The sequence below is a fragment of the Alexandromys fortis genome, unplaced genomic scaffold, assembly GCF_014885135.2.
Source record: "Alexandromys fortis isolate MF-2015 unplaced genomic scaffold, M_Fortis_MF-2015_v1.1 scaffold_36, whole genome shotgun sequence".
NCBI classification, from domain to species: Eukaryota; Metazoa; Chordata; class Mammalia; order Rodentia; family Cricetidae; genus Alexandromys; species Alexandromys fortis.
In genome coordinates this window covers 2,119,513-2,132,383 of record NW_026067915.1, presented here as the reverse complement: position 1 = coordinate 2,132,383, position 12,871 = coordinate 2,119,513, and the positions used below count along the sequence as shown (strand labels likewise).

The 12,871-nt window shown below is 38.2% G+C and overlaps 1 protein-coding gene across 3 annotated transcripts in view; it reads left to right on the top strand.

Moving 5' to 3' along the window:
- The window catches only part of Ppp2r3a (protein phosphatase 2 regulatory subunit B''alpha), a 140,710-nt gene that overhangs the window by 58,209 nt on the left and 69,630 nt on the right, over window positions 1-12,871 (top strand). For all 3 annotated transcript variants that reach the window (XM_050139379.1, XM_050139378.1, XM_050139377.1), the window contains one exon: window positions 4,256-4,522. In XM_050139379.1, the coding sequence (XP_049995336.1) occupies window positions 4,256-4,522 (267 nt within the window). The remainder of the gene's footprint in view (window positions 1-4,255; window positions 4,523-12,871) is intronic.

Sequence of the window (12,871 nt, the reverse complement as noted above, 5' to 3'; positions counted from 1 at the left end):
ATAGAGCTGAAAGTTCAGAATAAATGCCTATTTTATATTATTTTTCTTTATTAATCAATTAATTAATAAATACTTATTTATTAGTAATTTGCTTTGTATTAAGAAGCACACACACACACACACAAAAGATAATAGTAGGCCATCAAATGTTTTCCCATTCAGTTAATTTTAGCAGTCAGTGTTTGTTCGGAATGTTGTACTCATCTGTCGGTACAAATGCACAGTTAACACTGAAGGTCGTGCTCTAGACCTCAGCATCTGTCCACACTTACTGACAACAGTGGTCTTAATTCTAATGCCATAACTGCCCTGAAATTAAACCTCATGTCACTGGATATCATACTGTTAAAAACACTTTCAAGAAACAGAATTTTGATGATTGAATTTTCTGCACAAAATAACAGAATAGATGTGGCACTGATACACCGATCTAGGTAGAGCCTCTGAAGATCTGCCCTATTTCAGAATTTCAAGAAAACTTTCTAGTGCTGCTGACTCATATCTGCAGATTTAGCATTAAAAGCAAAGAAATGTTTGTTCAGACTAGATTGTCACTGCCAAATCAAGAGAAGTTTATAAACTTTGGATTGCTTTACAAGTGGACATGACTGTTTATTATTAAATCTAAAGGACTGTGCCAAATTCTGCTTCATTTATAATCTTTTGAGAGCCCCACTGTTTAGCTTTGTCACTCATTGCCTTTCATGAGGACAAATATGTGCTCAGCACTGTTTGGAACCATTTATATATGTTGCATTCTGTTATTTCTTTAAGTCCCCACAATCTTGCAAAAAAATGGGAAATGTGATTTCTGTTTATTACTATAATTCTAAAAGATTAGGTAACACTCCTGAGATCACAGACTTTTAAGCCATCACTGTTTACTGTTGTGTTTTTTATGTTCATTGGCCTCATTTCTTTCTGTGCTGCTCCTTCTTTGACTGTGAGTTATATGGGATCACTGTCCAAACATTAGGAATAGCAAGGTCATTGAATACTACCTTGTGTTCACAGTAAATTAAAAATAAAAAAACTTAATTAGGTCTGGGGAGGTAACTCAGTGGCAGAGAACCTGCCTACCAGTACTACCAATACTACCTCAAAACCTAGCTACTCAATAACTATGTCTATCTTTCATACTTTATGTAGCATCTACTACATTGCCATGCTCGGACTTTTGTTAATTTAGAACCCTATAAGCCTTCACGAAATCATTTATTTTGGTTTTTTGAGACAGGCTTTCTCAGTGTAGCCCGGCTGTCCTGGAACTTTATCTGTAGACCAGGTTGGCCTAGAACTCAGATATCTGCCTACCTCTGCCTCTTGAGTGCTAGAATTAAAGGCACGCGCAAATATGCCAGGCACCTTTTTTATTTTTTTCTGCTAGGAATCTTAGAGTTGAATTTAGTCTTCATTGCTAAAAATAAACTCCTAAAAAGCGGTACATGTGGGTTTGGCGAGATGGCTCAGCAGTAGGAACACTTGCTGCTCTTACAGAGGACATGGGTTAGATTCCTAATATCCACATGGAAGCTCACAACCATCTATAACTCCAGTCCCTGTGGATCTGAAGCCCTCTTCCAACCTCCACAGCACCAAGCATGTACATGGTGCATAGAAGTACATTCAGGCAAACACTCGAACACATTAAAAATAAACCTTTAAAAAAAACTGCACATGATAGCATACTGCTGTAATCCCAACACTTGAGTGATGAGGGCAGGAGAATACCGAGAACAAGGTCAACCTTGACTTTGAAGTTTATATAGTTAAGAGTTCAAGCCCAGCTTAGTCTACATTGAAACCCTATCTCAAAAAAAAAAAAAAAACTAAAAGAAGGAAAAAACAAAAAACCCAAAAACCAAAAAAAAAAAAAAAAAAAAAACCTCCTATCTGAATGATGGTACACCTCTCTTGACCTTTTCCTCCATCCTGAGTACCAAGTTCTCTGATGCCTTACCACGCCTCTTTTCCCTTTCCCTTCTAATGTCCCATGGAGCACACTACAACAGGCACTTTTTAGGAAAAGGAAAGATATAAACTATAAATTAACATTTAATTAACTATAAAGACTGGTAATGATGAAACTATCAACCATGGTTCTTGCCTATTAGAGGATACCAAATGAGTTAAATTTTTATCTTAGGGAAAATAGCCCCTTATATCAGGATCAGTGGCAAACAAATCAGCCAGAAGTTTTCTGAAGTGCTTGTCAAATACTGTCAGTAATTCTACTTTGGTAAAGTCAAACTAGAAAAGACATTTAAAATATCCCATATCCCAGATACATTTCAATATGTATATCTTCTTTTTTAAGAAAGAGTCTCTTGAAGCCCAGGCTGGCCTCCACGTTGCTCTAGAGCAGACGATGGCCTTTAGCTGCTTCTAAGTGCTGGAATAACAAGCTTGTACCACCACACCTGGTTTTATTAAGTACTGGGTATTGAATCCAGTGCCTCGTGTATGGGAGATAGTCAAGAACTCTACATACCCAGCCCCAATTCTATACATTTTAGAAGGCAGTATGGTCACCACTATACCACCAATGCAGATATTAGATGTATATTTTTAAAGAAATTATCATTTCTTCCATTTGGTGGAAGGCTGGAAATTCACACAAAGACCAAGAACAGCTTTTTTTTCTCTGTAGCTTTGGAGCCTCTCCTAAAACTAGCTCTTGTAGACTAGGCTGGCCTTGAACTCACAGAGATCTGCCTGCCTCTGCCTCCTGAGTGCTAGGATTAAAAGCCACCACCAGCTAGCCCAAGAACAGTTTTCTAAAAGAGCCTAACTAGTAAAGTTCCAGCAGATTAAGAATACACCTTAACCGCACTGACTGTTCCAAAGAGCCATCTTTGCACTGTCCCTGGGTCTGCTCTGTGCTCACTGAAGTCACCTTCTCTGCCTGCTGGACTTAGCTGGCCGCTGCCACAGCTTCCCACCAAAGCCTCACCCACTATGTTGTATCACCGCTGTGCCCCACCATGTCATATGTGTCCATAGACACCAGCTCTGAGTCCACAGACAAAGACTTGAAGGAAATGAAGTTGTGGAGGAAGCAGTGAATGGAAGAGGTGCACCTGCCAATGGGAATGCTAGTGAGGAAAGTATAGATGAAGAAGAGGAAGAAGGTGATGGCAAGGCAGAGGATGGAAATAAAGATGAGGAAACTGAGGCTCCTATGAGCAAGCAGGTAGCTGAAGATAAAGGGGATAATGATGTTGACACCAAGAAGCAGAAGGTCATTGAGGATGACTAGACAGCAGAAAGGGAAAGCTAAGCTTAAGGCTGCCTGTCAGAGTTAAAATGTGGTCACCGTTGAGTAGAACAGGCTCTCCTGCCTATTGGGCAGTGCCACCTACAGATGACATGTACTTTTTACCTTCCCACCAAAACCACAGCATGAATTTACAACGGAGGAGGAACAAAAAAGAGCCAAAACTTCCAAGGCCTTGTTTTTTTTTTCTTAAAGATATTTCAAAGGGAAAATTTATATTTTTGACATATGCTCTCTATTTTTGTACATATTGTTAGGGGTCAGCTACTTTTAATGATAATGGGTGGTCAAACCAGCCTTCAGAGTGTTCTCTGTCCTCTTATGACTTTATTTGTGCTGTGACAATATTCACTATATATTTTTTTTGAAAGGAAAAAAGTTTCCTTTAATCTCAGCACTTGAGAGGCAGAGAGGCAGGTAGATCTCTGAGCTCCAGGACAGCCTGGTCTACAGAATATGTTCCAGGACAGTAAGGGCTACACAGTAAAACCTTGTCTCAAAAAACAAAAGCAAAATCTTTTTCCAAGCATTCCAGTAACTTTTTTGTGTGTATTTACTTAGCTGTACTACAAGTAGTTGGTTTTTATGAAATGGTTTTAAAAGCCCAAAAGGGTTTATTTTACTTAGTTGTTCTAACAACAACAACAAGAATACACTTAAAGATCTTGATCAGCTAATACTGTTCTAGTTGATATTGCTCTTTGATTATCTTGAAATACTTGGTAACTGATAGATGGAAAAATTTACTGTAGGATTTTTAAACCATAAATCTAGAATAACAAGTATTGACAAACAATATGTTAATTTTTAATATGTAAAACATTCCCTAGAAGCATGCTTACTGTCCTCTAGAATACTCTAAAGCATGTCTATTTGCACATTCTTGTATTTATATACAACTTTTTATTGCTAATGAGGACTCTTGAAAAATATATACTGCTTAGAATTTTGTATCTTATAATCACATTTTTCTTCCAGATTCAAAATAAACCAGAAAAGAAGCCTGCATCACCACTTCCATCTGCAGCTGCCCTTCCAAGTAGTCCCCAGCCTGCCTCCCCTACTCCTCGTGTGAATGATGCTGTGACTGCACCGTTGTCCATAAACATTCCACAGTTCTACTTCCCTGAAGGACTCCCAGACACCTGCAGTAACTATGAACAGATCCTAAGCAGAGTTGAAACTGCTTTCATGGATATTGAAGATCAGAAAGCAGATATTTATGAAATGGGAAAAATTGCAAAGGTAATATTATTTGTTGAGTGAATGATTCCCTTTTGCTAGCAGCACCAACAGTGTCCCTCTTCCCTGCCTCTTTGCTCTGACTTTAAAGACAGGTTTTGGTTTTGGTCTTCTTATGGGAAAAATTATTTAATCCTAGAATTTTTTTAACCTTGACTGACCTTGAACCCATTTGTAGACTAGACTAACCTGAGAATTTAATTTAGCACTTTTACCAGGCTGTACTTTAAGAGGCTAAAGGTTATAGTGGCCTGAGAGGCACATGGAAGCAAGAAGGAGATCAAGGAATGCCTGAAAATCCATTTATACTTTCATGTAGAAGGAATAATTTTTTTAAATTTGTAAACTTTTATTCTTTGAGATAAAGCCCTGCCTTCTCCTCTTTGCAGAGTCAGATACCAGGGATACTTTCTAAAATTGTCTAATGCCTGTTTGGTGCATGAGCCAGGCTCTCTTGGCTGCTCAGGAGTGTAGGTAGATTATACTGTCCTCTCTCTCCTTCATAATGGATTTCTTCTCCTACCAGTTTATCCAGCATCTACTTTAAAGACCTTCTTCTCATCCTGTTTGCAAAAGTGTACGTTCTAATCATATTCCACCCACTTCCCTAACTGACCTTATTGAGCTGTGTTGCTGTTAAATGGATCACAACTAGAGAAATTTTAAAAAAACTGAAAAATAATTTTTCTTATTTCTTCACCCTCTCCCCATGTCAGAAATTACTTGATGAGATGTTTCTAATAAAAATTTCTATTGCAGAAATAAGAACTTACCTATTTACACTGTTTTATCAATGAGGAAAGTAGTCCAACAAGAACTTAGCAGGAGTCATAGAACAAGTTCATGTGAGGAAACAGTTCCTCTCATTTCTAGCATGGTGCTGTTTCTATTTACATTATCTAGATGAGCATGCACCAAATAAGGCAACATCAGATAAATGGCCATCCAAATCAGAAGTTCTCTTTCTAGGGCATAGGGTTTCCTTCTTTCCTGAGAGATAGCTGTTGTGTTAGATGATAGACTGAAGATGCTAAATTCCCTGAATAGGCTAAAGCTACAGATCTAAATATGAAACATAAAATTTAGAAAGAATGAGTGAAATATTCATTTGGAAGCAATTTGTTAAACCAAAACTCTAGAGACCAGGGTATCTGTAAAGAAAGTGTTTTGAAGCATTACAGATGCTAACCAGAAAAATAAAAAAAATATGACCCGGTCCTGAGACAAGGTTCAGCAACTACCATAAGACAGGTTAGAAGCCGTTAGAAAGTGTCTACCAGATTAAAACTAAAAGCATTTTTATAGACATTCCGGAAAATGATGTACACTTGTTGGCAGAGGCCACTTGTTCGTTTCCTGACCACCCAGACCCAAAATAATCACACTGAAACTAAATTAACTATAACACTGCTTGGCCTATTAGCTTATGCATATTTCTAGCTAACTCTTACATTGTAAATTTACCCATTTCTATTAATCTGTGTATCACCATGTGGCTATGGCTTCCCGGGTAAAGTTCCAGCATCTGTCTCCTCTGGCAGCTACATGGCATCTCACTGACTCTGCCTACTCTCTATATATATCTTTTCCAACCTGGCTATATTCTGTTAAGCCATTGACCAAAAGCAGCTTCTTTATTAACCAATGGTATTCACAGCATACAGAAAGGAATCTCACATCACCTCCCCTTTTCTGTCTAAATAAAAAGGAAGGTTTTAACTTTAACAGTAAAATTACATATAACAAAACAGTTATCAAGCAAGAATTACAGTTACAATATTTATATCTACTTTATCTTATATCATAACTAAGGAAAACTATAACTATAGCTGTCTATTCTTCAACTCCATCAAAGACTCCAGAAGGATATAATATTACCTAAGTAAACAGGAAGTGCATTGTAAGCAACTTCCAAAACTCTTAGAGTTGACAGAGACATCTTGCTACCTGGACAGTCACCCAAAGTTCTTCTGTAATGTGGCATCCAGTCCTCAGCAACACAGGCCCATAGTATCTGGCAGGCTTTTCCATGAAGCAGGAAATTTCAAAGACAGTTCTACCTATATTAGAAGTTTGTCAGTGACTTTCTTCTGTGTCCTGCAGAATGTCTGGCAGACTCTTTCATGAAGTAGGAACCCAGAAGGACCATATCACCTTTAGGCAAGTTCATCAGTCACTTTTCTGTGGGTCCATCATGTCCAGTTTCATGCAGCATAACAGCTAGCAGTCCAGGCAAGAGCAGTTTCTTGCCCAGATGGCTAGCAAACTCCATAAGGATCCTCTTTGATGCCCATCATCCTCTTGAAGTAGATTGGTGCTAGTAGGAGCAGATGTATCTCATTGTCATGAAAAGTCCTAAGTTCTTAAAACATTTTAAGTGTCATATTCTGAAGGTCTCTGAAAGATCTGAAGAATATCTATCTGAAATACATCCCTGTACATCTAGAAAACCTAACATAACTACAAGCTTGACTATTATAGATGACTAAGCTTGACTATTATAGATGACTCTCTATTAACCTATATTTCTTAATTATACATTATATTTTAAATGAGTTTCACCAATACAGTATGTTAATCAAGAGCAGAAGTATATAACATAATTGATCTTAAATTTATATCAATAAACCAAGATTCATGCCAATGCAAAGTATCCATCTCTATAGCATACCCTTTAAATGTAAATAAACATTTATAAACAATATTTGGGAATCTGGGCATAGTTCTCTCCAAACTACTTCACATTAGCCTGGAAGGAATTCACAGGTTTCCATCTTCTGTGGAAAAAAAAGCAGAACCTCTTTTCCAAAACAACATATCCTTAGACCAAATTTTGAAGTCAAGAGATCTTTAAAATATATACATTGGTTTAGCTTAGCAGCCTGTACAATGAAATGTCTCTCTGTACTTCGTTCATTCACTGTCAGAAAATTCAAAGAAAACATAATATATATAATCCAGATTCTCTGTGTATTTTTCATCTTGATGTGGCTTATTATTATTATCTCCTTTAATCTATTACTATCTGTACTGTCTCTCTAAAAACTTTGTTTTATTTTTTTTCTATACTCTTTCCCTCTCTCTCATAAGCCTATGTACATATTTTAAACACAATGTGACCCATTCAGAGGTTTGTTTCTGTCTGAATCTGTCTTTATTGTATATCTGTAATTATTTCTGACCAGGAGTGCTTTAAAATGGTAAGCAGTGTGGTTGCGGCAGCCCTGGGTGCTGGCTCCACCTCTTTCTGTCTTTCAGTATGGCACAGGTACAATTACTGCCAACTCTCAGACCGCCAGGTAGGAACCACACTCACCACTTTAACTCTGAGAATTGTGCAACACATAAGCCCTTTTTATCTGAGTAAATGCTAAATTTGCTATGCAGCGCACTGCGTGGCCTGGAAGTATATCTGTGTATGGCCATGGGAATCCGCCATGCTTTCCTGCCTGTGCACTCCTAGCAGACCTGATTCTGCTGCCTGCCCAGGCGGGGAGCAGTGAGCTGCGGGCATGGTCTCAGCTATTTACCTCCCAACTCTGAGTAGGCACAAAAGCATCCAGACCCAAAGTAGGTGGCAGGCATCAGCCCCAAACATTTCAAACCATGTTGGCATGCCATTCTGTTTATAGAGGCTGCTTGTTTGTTTCCTGGCTGCCCAGACCCAAACTAAGCACACAGAAACTGTATTAATTAAAACATTGCTTGGCCTATTAGCTTATTCATATTTCTAGCTAGCCCTTATATCTTAAATTATCCCATTTCTATTAATCTGTGTGTCGCCATGTGGCTGTGGCTTACCCAGCAAAGTTCTGGTGTCTGTCTCCTTTAGTGGCTACATGGTGTCTCACTGACTCCACCTATTCTCTCTATATATCTTTTCCAGCCTGGCTGTATTTTGTTAAGCTATTGGCCAAAAGCCGCTTCTTTATTCACAGCATACAGAGGTGAATCCCACATCATACACTGGCTATAGATAAGAAGGACAGGAGAATGCAAAGCAGGGATAGGTTTGGGGTAGGAGGGTCATTTGGATTAGCTCAGTTAACAGTCAAAAAGTTTTTAAATAAACAGAGCTTAGGGCTGGAGAGATGGCTCAGAGGTTAAGAGCATTGCCTGCTCTTCCAGAGGTCCTGAGTTCAATTCCAAGCAACCACACGGTGGCTCACAACCATCTGCAATGAGGTCTGGTGCCCTCTTCTGGCCTTCAGGCATACACAGAGACAGAATATTGTATACATAATAAATGAATAAATATTAAAAAAAATAAACAGAGCTTCTTTGTAAAACATAAACACATACTGGTCTTCATAATTAAATTTATTAGAATCTCTCAGAATTTTTTATCAGATGTTCACTGCATAAGTGCCAAATGGTTGTTTCTTAAGTAGGAACAATTTATAAGAGAGTTAATTTTCCTGGAATGCGTCAAATGGGCACATAAGGAGAAACTATCTCTTATGGGGCTAGGGGACCCATGTCTAGAGAACTATGATGGTTTGAATAAGATGTCCCCCATAGTCTTGGGCATTTGAATATACTTAGTCTCCAATTGATGAAGCTGTTTAGAAGGTTTAGAGATGTGATCTTGTTGGAGGAAGTATGTCATTGGAGGTGAGCCTCAAGAGTATAAACCCTTGCATCATTCCTAGTTCACTCTCTCTACTTCTTGCTTGAGGTTCAAGATATATATTCTCCACTTCCTACTCTAGCCACCATGCATCCACTCTACCATCATGGACTCTTATTCCTCTGGAACCATAAGCCTAAATAAATTTTTCCTGTGAGTTTTCATGCCCATGGTGTTTTATATCACAGCAATAAAAAAGTAACTAATACAAAAACCTATCCTAGCCGGGCGATGGTGGCGCACTCCTTTAATCCCAGCACTCGGGAGGCAGAGGCAGGCGGATCTCTGTGAGTTCGAGACCAGCCTGGTCTACAGAGCTAGTTCCAGGACAGGCTCCAAAGCCACAGAGAAACCCTGTCTCGAAAAGAAAAAAAAAAAAAAAAAAAAAACCTATCCTAGAGATGAGTACCTCACAGCCACAGGCCTGTAGCTTATCCTGTTCTAAACAAAGATTCCTGGGATTTCCCTGTTCTTCTAAATATTCCCAACCCCTTAAGCCTGTTACCCTGTTCCTCACAGCCTACTGATCTGGCCCTCGCACCCTGGTACTTCAGTACTACTGTCCTGCTCCATAACTAACTGCCCTGCTATCCCTCCACAGATGCAATGAGAGGAAAGTAGAATGCCTATTGAGCCCATATTAGTCAAAGGACATGAAGACAGATTATAGTGAAGGCAGGGAAGGATCCTTTGGTGGTAGGAACCTAAGGAAGGACTTTACCAGCTATACAAAGTGAAGATCAATCCATACATGGTATCATGGAGAGTTGCCTGTGTTGAAGCCAACACTGGAGGAATTATAAAGACAAGACTATTCTTTTCCTAAGCATTTAGTGAACTATTTACTGTTTATATGGCATAGTAGCCATTTTACATATGTGTGTGTATAGAGAGAGATTAATTTGATGATAACCCAAAATTTTGTTCTTAGAAGCCAAATCTTTGTGTTAATTGTTCCTAGAAATTAACTCTCAGCTTGGATAGCAAGAGATCCTGTCCATTCTGTTAGAGTTAAAACTACAATTGCATATAAAATGAGGGTATATGTATATTTTTACTTCAGAAAATTATTTTGAGCAAGACATGATAGCACATGCTTGTGATCCCACCATTCAGGAAGTTTGAGTGAGACAATCTTGACTTCAAATCCAATGTGAGCTTCAAAGCAAAATCTTGTCTCAAAAATGAAGGTTATGATTATTTTCATTTGTTTTGCTTATATATTTTTTGTTCATTGAGATAGCTATAGGCCAAGCTGGATTTGAACTTGTTTTATTTTTTATGCTTTATCAGCTAATTTTATTTGATTTTGCCTCTTCATTCTTTAGTATATATTTTATTTATTTGTTTGGTGTGTGTGTGTATGTGTGTGCACACATGCACGTGCACCCTCAAAAACTGGAAGAAGCGGGGCAGCAGTCTACCAGAGCTGGAGTTACAGGGGGTTTTAAGCAGCTGATGTGGGCACTGGGAACCAAACAGGTCCTCTGAAAGAGCAGTGTGTTTGCTTAGCCACAGAGCCAGCTCTCCAGCCCTGCCTCTTTATTCTCAAACCACTCATTTTAAAAAATTTGTTTGTATCTTCCAGCTACCTAATTTTACTTAACTTAGCTTTTACTTGGCTCTAATTTCTTAGTATTTAACTAAATTATCTTTATTTCAACATTCTTTACTAAGTGTCGTCTTTTGCCATGAGGCAGTCAACTCTGTCTCTAGCACTTACTGCCCATTGTCTTGCAGCAGGGTAATGTAGAAAAGGGAGGAGAGAGGCTGCCACTAAGGAACAGGGAGGGAGAAGAGTGTTGAGCAGTAAACGAATGTTTATGAATTCTTGAAGTTTATAAAAAAACATTTGGAAGACCAGCTTGTGCTTATAAGCCCCTCTTGGTGCGTTTAAGTGTAGCTATAAAGACAGGAGTCAGTTTTTTAAGTGCATAAAAAAATATTTTTATAAAATCAGCATCTGTTGGTATAGTTTAGCCCGCTCATCTTAGACCTCACACAGCCACAGAGAAGTTAATGTCCACTAATGTCTGGTTAAATTTTTAGTATGTACTTTATAATTTTTTCACATACCTTCAATTGACGATGGGGAAAAAGTGAATAGAAAATAAAGCTAACAAAGTAGTGCCGGCATGGAAACTGAGCAACGGGAAGAAGTGTTTGTCAGAGACAAGACACCATAACATTGAAGAAAAGAATAAAACTCTCATCTGAATCATGCAGAGCCCTCCAGCTTCTCTCTTCTGGAGAGTATAGCACCATCTGGACTAATTATGTCTGTGACTTATAGGTGAGCACCTTTGTACTTACATCTCTCTTCTACAAAGTAGCATAAAAATAAAGACACCTACTCTCTTATGCATGGGAAATCATGTGAATACCCAATGAAATAATAGCCTTGAAACCACTTTAAAATACTGAAAGAACATGAAAAATATCAACTAACCCCTGTGTATATCAGAACCACCTTGCTTTTTGTTTTGGGACCATTCTTAGATTGAACTATAGGTGTTAGTCGAGTTTTCTTTCCTCAGATGACTTTAATTACCACATTATTACTCTTGTTTCTTCTAAAGATGTTTCCCAAATATATTTTCTATATTACTTGTCACCCATTTTCTTCCTTTAAAAAATGAGTTTTCATACTGGTTAATTCTCTTCTGTGTTACTAAAAACCCCACTAGGTGCTCTCTGATTTATGTCACTTACTTTCCAGGTTCTTACTGATCGACTGGCTCCCTTTATCCTAATTCATTTACTTTCAACAAATGCAGCCAACCATGTGTTTCCTTAAAATAACATAGCATAGGTCCAGAGCCTGGCCATCATTACATTATCCATTTTTTCCCTTTGACAGTTGTCTGCTAGGACCGGATACCTTCCTGGTATACCGGATACCTTGGGTACTCAGGTACTATGAGAAAAGGATGACCTTTTCTAATCTATTTCAAAGCATTTTCATTGTTAAATTTTATCTTTGGGGTTTTGCCTTTGAATCATACTGAGTTCATGTCTTAATGTCTTGGTAACTTATACTATTCCTTATGAACTGACACATCTGCACTTTAACCGCAGTTATAGGGAGGAAAACTCTTTCCTTTCCCTCCTCAATTTGCAGACCTGTGCTTTAACAGCAGTCATCTGGAGAAGATATTTTTCTTTCTCCCATTATTCACAGACAGGACTGTTTGATGTCTTTCTGTCTCATTATTTTCAGCTAGTAAATTGGAGTTTTTTTTCTACTCTGTATTTTTTACTTAAAATTATTTTTCATGCAATATATTTTAATAATGTTTTCCCTCCTCCAACTCCTCCCAAATACCACCCCCAACATTATATGTATGGACTCTCTCTCTTTGAAATAAATACATGTATATACACATACACAACAAAAACAAAAACAAACAACCAAAAGACCGATAAGACAAAAAAATGATAAAAAGAAACAAAAATCCCACCACAAAAACAATGGCGTTCATTTTGTGTTGATCAACTACTCCTGAGTATAGGGCTTGCCGTGAAGTGTGGTTGATATACCCAGTGACATTGGAGAAAACTGGTTTTCCATTGCCAGCAGGTATCAGTTGCAAATAGCTTCTTAGTTAGGGGTGGGATCCTGTGTCTACTTCCCCTCATTGCTGGGACCCCATCTGGCTTGATCGTGTACAGGTCTTGTGTGTGCTGACACAGTTTCTGTGAGTTCAGATGTGCATCAGTTC